The sequence below is a fragment of the Leptodactylus fuscus genome, chromosome 3 (genome assembly GCF_031893055.1).
Source record: "Leptodactylus fuscus isolate aLepFus1 chromosome 3, aLepFus1.hap2, whole genome shotgun sequence".
NCBI lineage: Eukaryota > Metazoa > Chordata > Amphibia > Anura > Leptodactylidae > Leptodactylus > Leptodactylus fuscus.
In genome coordinates, this window is record NC_134267.1 from 183306718 (window position 1) to 183318085 (window position 11368).

General features: G+C 43.0%; 1 protein-coding gene across 1 annotated transcript; it reads right to left on the reverse strand.

Annotated features, from left to right (window-relative positions):
• Positions 1–481: 481 nt before the first annotated feature.
• COMMD2 (COMM domain containing 2) lies at positions 482–10923 on the reverse strand. The gene is made up of 5 exons (XM_075268877.1): positions 10797–10923; positions 7468–7545; positions 5956–6038; positions 5703–5876; positions 482–944 (listed from the first exon to the last, which is right to left on the reverse strand). The coding sequence occupies exons 1-5, from the start codon at positions 10861–10863 to the stop codon at positions 747–749; spliced, it is 600 nt and encodes a 199-aa protein (XP_075124978.1). The 5' UTR covers positions 10864–10923; the 3' UTR covers positions 482–746.
• Positions 10924–11368: the final 445 nt, after the last annotated feature.

The following is an 11368-nucleotide window of genomic DNA, read 5'->3' on the forward strand; positions in this document are numbered from 1 at the left end:
TGATTGGTTTGGGAGGCATTTAGGACTTAATAGACTACATTTAATAGAGTGCTGGGTCCATTCACCTTTTATAAAGCTGTTAACAGATCTCAGTTTAATGACACTTTGGTGTGTACTACCATTGTAGCAAGTAGTAAGAAGTAATGCACTGCACTAATGCATAGAGCCTACACAGTAGAATATGAAGGCTGTATACGTCTCTAGCATGCTACATATGACTTTGAAGACTTGCAGTGATACAGTAGAGACCCATGCACTGGAATACAAACCCTACGCCATATGGCTGTATGAACAAGGCTTGAGATAGTTGTTTGCTGGCAGCTATCCCCGGCTTCCTTGTCCTAAGCATGAGCAGTGGCTGATCCCTTAGCTGAAACATGTACCTATTACATCTGCTGGTGGATTTGGGGAGACCCCCATACACACAGTTTGTTTTACCTATATGTGTAGTTAACATAGGGCCAAAAAAATACACTTTGAATCATAAATCACATCATTTTATTAATAAAGATTCATTGTAACAAATCTATTTACAGGCCTGCAGCAAGGTCCTAAGATAATATCTTCTGGCACCCTACTACTTCTTGTGACTCCTTTTCTAGAGTACAACCCCCAGCAAAACATGAATCTGATGAGAGCTGTAACTGCACATTTGGTGGAGAACTACATGCTGCTTCAATTGGTCCAAATGTAATATGATGTTACACAGTTAATACTATAAACCATCATTGTTGATTATTATTAGTTTACTTAATATTGCGCACAATTCGGCGACAGTGGTTTGTTTTCATCTCCGCAAGCGCCTGTTCCAGTTCCTGGATTATATGCATTAATGTGGCAGGGTCTGTCTGTAATATGCTGGTCTTCAGTGCATTGTTCTCCATCAGATGAAGTTTCATGGTGACGGTGGGCTTTATCTGGTGCCGTAGGCTTCTGCTGGCCAGCTACATGGAAGCGTACATGACAAGTGTTAGAACAAATTCAACCTACAGACAAGGATTCTTATAATAAATTCAAGATCACAATGCTGCTCTCTAGTGGCAATCTGCAGCAGTAAACAGGCGCTGCAAGTTATAGGAGGCACAAATGATGCAAGGGTGACTTGGTGAAATGCTACATGTTTTCACAATGTACTACGTGTGGTTTTGTACAGGATTTAGCACTCAAAACACACTAAACACATTCACTACGTGATTAAAAACTATGTAAGATTATTTTTTTGTATTTCTAAAACACAATTAGATGAATTTAAATAGTACCATATATACTCGAGTATAAGCCGACCCGAATATAAGCAGAGACCCCTAATTTTACCACAAAAAACTGGGAAAACTTATTGACTTGAGTATAAGCTGAGGGGGGGGGGGGGGGGGGGATCCACCATTGCAGATAAAAAGTCTGGTCATGTGCATTGCAGCTTATTAACTCCATGGGGATCATAGTAATAGCAGTTAAACCCATCATGTCCCTCACATTAACCCCTCATGTGCCTCACATAAGAGTTACTGATATGTGGGACATATGGAGGTAATAATTAGGTATCTTCATAAATAAGCTCCTTCATTAGTACCCACATGTGTCTCCCATATTAGTAACCCTTATATGGGGCACACAGGAGTTAATATGAGGGACATGATGGGGTTAACTGTTATTAATGTCAGGCACATGGAGTTACTGAAACTAAATTAATAACCCCAAATGCCTGACAGGCATAGGCAGAGTAACTAAAGGAAGGTCCCTGTGTGTCACGTTACTGTAGCTTCCTCTCCTCCATACAACAGACATCTTCCATAAGACACAATGAATCCTGGCCACTCATCTGCAGGGTAGATGCTAAATCCTAGTGTGCTAAAGGACCACTGATGACGTCATGACCATGTGATCGGACTCTGGTGTGGGCGGAGCTCCTAGGATTTAGACTCACCTTATCTGCAGATGTTACATACCAGTGGCTACAGGACCTTTGATGACATCAGTCACGTGACTTCATGACAAGCCAATCACAGATTAGTTAGCACTAAAGGACCTCCCCCTTCCAGTTTTCTGTGCTCCGTGGACCCTGACTCGTGTATAAGCCAAGGAGAGCTTTTTTTCAGCATGAAAAAATGTTCTGAAAAAGTCGGCTTATACTCGAGTATATGTGGTAATTTGCATCAGTTTTGCGGCATAAACAAATCCGGCCTTACTATAACTCCTAGGCAGTATACCCGCTGCCTGAGGGTTGTGTTTGACTCAGACCTTTCCTTCACTCCCCATATCCAATCACTCGCACGCTCATGTCACCTCCACCTCAAAAATATCTCCAGAATACACCCTTTCCTTACCAGAGATACACTAAAGACACTTATTGTCTCTCTGATTCATTCTCGCCTTGACTACTGTCTTCCCCTTACTAAACTCTCCCCTCTACAATCTATTCTGAATGCAGCGGCCAGGCTCATCTATCAGGCTAGACGCTACAGCGAGGCCTCCGGTCTGTGTCAGTCGTAACATTGGCTGCCTATTCATTATAGAATAAAATATAAAGTTATCACCCTCATCCACAAGGCTCTCCATAATGCCGCACCTCCCTACATTTCCTCCCTCATCTCTGTCTACCGCCCAACCCGTGTTCTCCATTCGCTCAATGACCTAACACTTACATCCTCTATTATCAGAACCTCCCATGCTCGTATACAAGACTTCTCCCGAGTTGCACCACTTCTCTGGAATGCTCTACCCCGGACAATAAGATTAACTCCCAATTTCTACAGCTTCAAGCACAAACTAAAGACACATCTTTTCAGACAGACCTATCACAATTTCTAATGTAAACCCTTCCGTACCGTAATTAGAATCCCTAAAACAAACCCTCCTCTGTTCCAGCTCCCACATTACCCCACTAACTTTATATGTCCAAGCACCATCCAAATGTTAAAGGAAACGACTGGTGATGGCTCATACAGTTTTATGTTTATGGGGGAGATCACCTAGGACTTGGGCATGACAAGCATCTACCAAATGACACAAATCTACACCTGCTCATAGCAGAAGTAGCACTAATGTTCTGTCTCTTTGACAGCCCTAGATCAGCTCAATTTAGTGTGCCTATTATTAAATTTGGCATCTTTTACTCCAAAGAATTTTTTTTTTCAGTTTAATAGGGATGTATGAAGTTATATGGCATTGTGGACAATTGTTATAGTAAGGCTGTGGTATGCCCCTTAAAATCAGGGCATTCATGACATTAAAGAGGACCTTTCATGTCCTCGGGAACATGCGGGTTTTATATACTGCTAGAAAGCCGTTATGTGCCCCGGATGAAAAGCCATTGGTGCATTTACTGATAGCTCTATACTGTAAGAAGGGTGTTCCTGACAGTCTAGCTGGGAACGCCATCACTGGGTGATAAGGAACACCCCCTCACAGTATAGCGCGACGCACAGTACTGTCAGGAGGGACATTCCCAGCTAGACTGTCAGGAACATCTTTCTGACAGTGAAGAGCTATTTGTAAATGCACCGATAGCTCTTCACCTGGGGAACATAACGGAAAAAGGCGACAGTGCGCTGAATTCAGCTCACTCTTGGCTTTCTAGCTGTATTTAAAGGGATTCTACCATTAAAAACTTTTTTTTGTCGTTGACACGTCGGAATAGCCTTAAGAAAGGCTATTCGTCTCCTACCTTTAGAAGTCTTCTCCGCGCTGCCGTTCCATTTTCAGACGGTATGCAAATGAGTTCTGTCCCAGCACTGGGGGCGGGCCCCAGAGCTCAAACAGCACTGGGTGCGTCCCCAATGCTGCAAGAGAACTCTCTCCTTTGCCGCCTCCATCTTCTTCTGGAACGTCCTCTTCATGCATTTTCTTCCGGCGTAGGTGGTGAAACTTGTAGGCCTCGGGCAGAGCCGACTGCGCATGTCCGTGGTCATAAGAAAAATGGCTGCTTACACAATAAGTAAGCGGACATTTTCTTGTGGCCTATGGGCATGCATAGTCGGCTCTGCCCAAGGCCTACAAGTTTCACCACCTGCGCCAGTAGAAGATGCATGAAGAGGACGTTCCAGAAGAAGATGGAGGAGGCAAAGAAGAGAGTTCTCTTGCAGCAATGGGGACGCACCCAGTGCTGTTTGAGCTCTGGGGCCTGCCCCCAGTGCTGCAAGATAACTTATTTGCATATTGACGGAAAACGGAATTTTAACCGAATTCTGGGCGAAGAAGACCTCTAAAGGTAGGAGAAGAATAGCCTTTCTTAAGGCTATTCCGACATGTCGACGATAAAAAAAAAAAAAAGTTTTTATTGGTAGAATCGCTTTAAAACCGCATGTGCCAGAGGACATGAAAGGTCCTCTTTAAACATGAGTTGGAAGGGATATCTGGTCTTGTTATATATTTATATAGCACCATTAATTCCATACTACCGTACACCAGTGAAGGGCTTTACATACATTTGCACAAACTAACTACTGCTGCAACAAAAACAAAACAAAAAAACAAAACAAAAACCCCCCCCAAGGCACTGATCGACATGCTTTTGGAATGTGGGAGACACCAGAGTACCTAGAGGAAACCCACACAAACACAGAGAGCTTACAATGCAAATGATCCTTTGTGCTGTAAGACAATGGTGCTAACCACTGAGCCGCTTTGGTGATGTCCAAATAGCTTATAAAATATGCCTTAGGCACTATTCACATCAGCATTTTGCATCAGTGATTGTAAACCAAAGCCAGGAGTCGCATGACACTTGGATAACTGTACTCATAGATATGACCTCTTTCTAATCTGTTAAGGTGACTTTCTGAACTGGAGGCATTCTTGATACTGATGACCAGTAGAGATGAGCGAGTAGTATTCCAAACGGCATTTTCGAATAGCACGCACCCATAGCAATGAATGGAGCCGGCCGACACGCAGACGAGGTCCGCATCCTGCCGCTTAACCCCCTGCGTCCATTTATTCCTATGGGAGCGTGCTATTCGAAACTGGCGTTTCGAATACTACTCGCTCATCTCTAATGACCAGTACTCGGGCCCACAGATCAGCTATTCCACACAGCCTACTGAGCCGGAACCAGAAGCAAAAGGCTCAGTCCATTGTAGAGTGGCAGTGCCAGAATACTGCACTTATTCTAAGCAAGCAAATAATGTGTGGGTCAGCTCATCTAGTCTTCTAGAAGGGAGAAAAATCACTTAGGGATAAAATCCAATAGCTTTATGTAGGACACAAGTAGCCAACAGGTTTTGAGCGTGTAACGTGTATTTATAACCAACTACCATAACTAAGATCACAAAAACATATGAGCGACTTGGACTTTAATAACTTTTTTGGATTATTTTTTGTGGACCTTTCATTAGTGTATTTCAGAAACAGATCTGCTTCAAGTTCTAATGATTACTTGACAATTCTCTTACAGCAATTTCACAGGGTGACTGGGTTTTACAACTGGGTGTTATGTGGAGTTTTACATAGTCAATGACTGTCCTTTCTATGACTATAGGAGGCAGGAGGCCTTGTGGAAATACTCCTGTGACAGCCCTGCTGTGGTCACTATGGAAAAGAGGGGTGACCTCTGGTGAATTGGGGAGGGTAATAGTTTGGAAGTCATATGGTAGATGGCTTCTTGTGTGCCTGTTAAGAGAAACATGGTGGACACTACTTTGACTTTACTGGCTAATTTTACATTATAAATGAGGTTAGAAAACGTGACAGTGTATTTTATGTACCTGGACATCCAGCCGCCACTCAAGGTTATGGTAGTGAGGAAGATTTGGTTCAAGCTCACTGAGGATTCGACGGATCTCTTTCCTGTTGTCCAAATACAACTGTAGAAGGACTTTATTTAGTTCTTCAGGAAACCCCAAAACAAGCACGGAGTCTTGGAAATCAATCTCAGAGATCTGTGTTTCAGAAGAATATTTCCATGAAGAACATGGCACACAAGAACAGGACACACACGATGATGGAATTGTCACTCACCAGAAGCTTGGAGCTCTCCGTAAGCAGATATGTGAGGCCTTCAACGGCCTCCTGGACAGTGGTACTGCTGACCTCCAGCTTTCCTGGTAAGAAAGAAGAAGGGCATCATGTAGAAGCACCTGTTAAATCTCTACGACGTTCTGAATGGAGGGCTAAAACAAAGCATGTCTCATATAATAACAATGAAAGAGTGGTGGCTTCCTTCTCAACAACACAACCTCAAAAAAGAGGGATCATGTAATACCCTTTTTGCTTTCAGTTTACAATGTGCCCTAGGAAAGCTTATGGTGAGTATATTTATAGACCCCCCATCCCATCGGCACAGGCTCAAATCTGTCAGGCTGTACTATTCAATCCAGTATATATGTATGTAGTACTTAACATGGGCTTTTATTAGGGCTGGACAATAAATTGAAAAATAACTAAAACCGACCATAAATCCAGATAACCAACGTGATTGTGTGCATGATAGTTGTTTCAGTTCGGTTATTACACTATTCACAAGCTTTTGCTTGCAGTTTAGTTTGGACTGAAAACGTGCAAAACTGATACTGCTATTATACTGTGGGGTGCCTTCAGACCACAGAGTATATTTAGTGGAGTGCCCACGGGAAGTAAGCCAACATAAAAACTGTTACTCACCTATCCTGTGCTCCAGTGCAGGTCTTCATCCTCTTCCGGCCTCCTGAATAATGTCAGGGCTTTTATAATATACCTGAATAAATCTCAGCGTATAATAACAGCAGTTTCATTTCAGACTATTTTGTGAATCTTGCAAGGTTCGCCCAAAACATACTTTAAAAGCAGCGTGGCCTGAATAATCGCCATTAATCATTATCGACGGAAAATGCCCATTTAATTGTGATGTTGATTTAGGTCACAATTGCCCAATCCTAGCGCCTATACAGTTTATGGCATGCTTTGTAATCAGAACAAAACATTTGCCACAAGCTTTCCACAAAGTGTGTAGGCACGTAACCTGGGCAGTACTCCTAGTCCTAGCGTAGAAAATACTCCTGCACCACCAGCACAGTACACATGGTACGAGGTTTATATCTACACTACAGAGTAAAAATCACATGTAGACAGTATTTCACCTGGTTCCAGCAGTCACGTGACCATATAGAGCTCACAATGTACTTTTTTTTTACCTATCCGTATGTCTTTGGAGTATGGGAGGAAATCCACACAAACATGAGGAGAACATACAAACACCTTGCAGATGTTGACCTTGGCAGGATTTGAACCCAGGACTCCAGCGCTGCAAGGCTGCAGTGCTAACTAGAGATGAGTGAGTTGTATTCGATCGAATACCTCCCCGCCATAGGTATTCGTGTAAGCAGCCAAACACAAAAGGGGTTAAACGCATCGAATATTCGATGCGCTTAACCGCTTGGTGTTCGGCCGCTTACACAAATACCTATGGCGGGTAGGTATTTGATCGAATACAACTCATTCATCTCTAGTGCTAACCACTGAGCCACCGTATTTCCCCATGTGCCCATCACTTACTTGCAGCTCCTTCATAGACTTTTGGATTTGAACCTTTTCGTAAAAATTCTACGGCAATTCGACCAAACTCTCCAACAACTGTAAAGAGAATAAAAACAAAAAGTTATCCTCTCTCTGTAAAGGGAACACCTAGACCAAAGAAAACAATCCTTGGGCAATGTATAAAAGCTTTAAACACAACAAGCAAACACTTTAGTAATACAGTTTAACTCACTTAGCCAAAACGTTACTGAGAAATGTTAGATATCTGGGTTACCCACCCCTGAGACCCTCACAATCACCAGAACATGGGTCCCCCCTTTCATCCTTTCTGCATAGTGAGAAGATTTTGGATGGAACAATAGTTTAGTATATGTTTCATTCCACTGCACTCCATTCAGTCTGTAGGACTGAGGAAAACAGTCGTGGACAGGGCATTGTGTGTCAAGTATTATTGTAGTGCTCATTCAGCTCTGTTGGTGATGCAACTGTTCATAGTCACACAAGAATTGCAGTCAAACATGTTATATGTGAAATGGCCTCTACAAACTACACAATCTGTCAGCATTTAGCCTGATATTGCCAATTTGAAGATTTATATGGGACCTGAACCTTGGCAAATCTAATGTGTATGAGGGCGTCCTGACCACAGACGTGAGAAGGAGAAAAGGAATGTTGAATTTCAGTACGCCCAATTTTTTTGGGGGAGCGAAGCCAATGCCAGAGTTGTCTGACAATCGCTTACACTCTTGTCCCCACTGAAACCAAATAAACGTTTGGCTAAGTTGAGCGTCCATGTGAATGCAGGAGACAGAAGGAATAGCCCTCAGACAATTGTGCACTTCTGAAGGGGTGATCTAGGACAGCATTACTCAAACTGTGAGACAGGCTTTACGAATGAAGTGCCCCCTTCTGGTTTCTCAAGGGAAGCTAGCTCAAGTTTAGCAAAATGCTTCATTCCTTTTCTTCTATTTTAAAGGGAGTTTGTCACCAGAACCCAGCCCTGCAGATAGACAATATAAACATAGATAGATCGATAGATATGGACCCTAACATGCCTGGAGCTGAAGCAACGCCGCCTCTGGATCCATGTTAAGTGGACAGGATCCACAATGTCATTGCTATGGAGAGGTAATTAAAGGGGTTCTCCGGTTTCTAACATAGATGGCCGATCAATATTAGATCTGCGGTGGTCCGACACCCAGGACCTCTGGTACTGAGGTCTGACACACAGGTCACCAGTACCGAGAGCAGTTTTCAGCATTGTTTACATACTATTAGCCGTACAAACTGTAACATATATTGAAACTAGCTGTTACCCGCGACTTCGTCAGCGGTGATTCGAGAATTGGGTGGATACAGATTTGTTAAATGTTTGCGTACTTGAAAAAGTGGAGTGGATAGCAAATTCTCCAGGTTATATTGAGTATAGCTGGTACCCGCGACTTCGTCTGCGGTGATTGTAGAAGTGGGTATATACAGGCGTGGGTAAGGTTTTCGTACTGTGTATAAGGTATGGGATATGAAATGTAACTTTGTATCTTGTTTTTTCTGTAATTCTGAGAATACGTGAGACTTTTGTGTTGAAGTTAATTTGTATTTGAGCTGCTATATATACGGTGTTGGTATAAACTGTACATAGTGTCTTTGGGACAGAGGGATTTGAAGTTAACCTTTTCCCGCCGATGGCATTTTTTGATTTTCGTTTTTGACTCCCCTCCCTCTAAACCCCATAACTTTTTTATTTCTCCGCTCCCAGAGTCATATGAGGTCTTAATTTTTTGGGGACAAATTTTTCTTCATGATGCCACCATTATTTATTCTATATAATGTACTGGGAAGCAGGGAAAAAATTCCGAATGGGGTGGATTTGAAGAAAAAATGCATTTCTGCGACTTTCTTACGGGCTTTGGTTTTACGGCGTTCACTGTGCAACCAAAATGACATGTCCCCTGTATTCTGTGTTTCGTTACAATTCCGGGGAGACCAAATTTCTATGGTTTTATTTACATTTTGACCCCGTAAAAAAAATCCAAAACTGTGTTAAATATTTTTTTTTTTGAAAAGTCGCCATATTCCGACAGCCGTAACTTTTTTATACGTGCGTGTACGGGGATGTATAGGGCGTCTTTTTTGTGTGGGACCGAGTGTACTTTTTAGTTCTACCATTTTCGGGAAATGTTATTGCTTTGATCACTTTTTATTCAAATTTTTATCAGAATCAAAACAGTGAAAAAACGGCGGTTTGGCACTTTTGACCATTTTTCCCGCTACGGCGTTTACCAAACAGGAAAAATATTTGTATAGCTTTGTAGAGCGGGCGATTTTGGACGCGGGGATACCTAACATGTATATGTTTCACAGTTTTTAACTACTTTTATATGTGTTTTAGGGAAAGGGGGTGATTTGAATTATTAATCCTTTTTTTATATATATATATATATATATATATATATATATATATATATATATATAATTTTTTTTTTTTTTTTTTACTTTTTTTAAACTTTTTTTTTTTGCATTTATTAGACCGCCTAGGGGTATTGACATGGGTGGGCGGTGTCGCGGATTGTCAGAGCGGTGGGGGTCGGCAAACATGACTGCTCCGGAGCGTTAAAGAGAGCCTCCTGGAGTATCGGTAAGGTGAGGGGCAAAGTGGTAAAGTATATGTATATGTGATTGTGTGGGGTTAGGGGCGAGGCTGTACAGGGTAATATGAATTTTGTGGCTTGCTATGGTCCAAAGTGTGTGAGATTGCAGAGATGGTGATGTGAGTTCGGGTTTTGTGAGGGTCCTGGCACAAACGTATGTGCGCTATTGTGACGAAAAGTAGCCTATTGCGCAATCGGGTGTATTAACTATGTTTGTGGAAAATTTCAGCCAAATCGGTCGAGCGGGTTTTGCGTGATTGAGGAACAAACATCCGAACATCCAAACCCACAAACTTTCACATTTATAATATTAATAGGATGCTACCTGAGCTCCATAAGTGTTAGCTGTATAGTCTGGCAGTCTGGAGCCTCGGCATATTTAGGTACTAACTATCCCTCTCCTATATGTAACCCTAACCCTGAGGCTGTGAGGTGGACACAGCAGGAGGTGCCCCACACTAGCTCAGGAGACAGCGCCCCTTACTGGAGCAAGGGAGTCCCTGACTTCACTCACTCTATTTGTCCTAGCCATTACATGAACCCTGAAGACATTCAGGAAGTGTCAGCTCTCTGTGTATCAAAACGAACCAGGGAGGAGATACATATCCTTGTTGTCACACAACTCTCTTATTACTATGCATGATGACATCACAACACCGTTTTTGACATGACTAAACCCTCCGAAGTCACGTGACTCACCCGCGCTCTCCACCTGGGTGAGGATCTGCAGATGTGCCCGGTGCTCGTCACTCAACACCAGCAACATGATGCCGGGGCCGCCTGTGTATCAGCTCAGCAGTTACCGGCCTTGTCATCACATGACAGGAGATGCTGCAGGACCTATGATGACGTCATGGCCATGTGATCAAACTCTTATGTAGGCGGAGCTATTCTTAATACTATAGAACAGTGCCGTGTTATACAGGAAGAAGATGCTGCTGGTAACGGAGACTGTAAGAGGAGACAGCAAAAGGGGAACATGGGGGCTCAGGCTGTGTGGCAGCAAGGGCGGGAATATGGGGGTTAAGGCTTGCGTGAGACTTGAGGTTGCAACCTATGTGATAAATGGGGGTACACTGAGGATATAGTGTGTGAGAAGGGGGCGTGAGAAAGAGGGTGACATGGGGGTTCAGGTTGTGTGAGAGGGGGCGGGTGCAAGATGTGTGACAAATGGGGCAGTCTCATGAAGGGAACACTTAAAATATTGGGGGGGGGGGGCAGTGTTCACTGTTGAAACAAGGTGTTTTTCATGGCTCTTGTCTCTGCTGCCA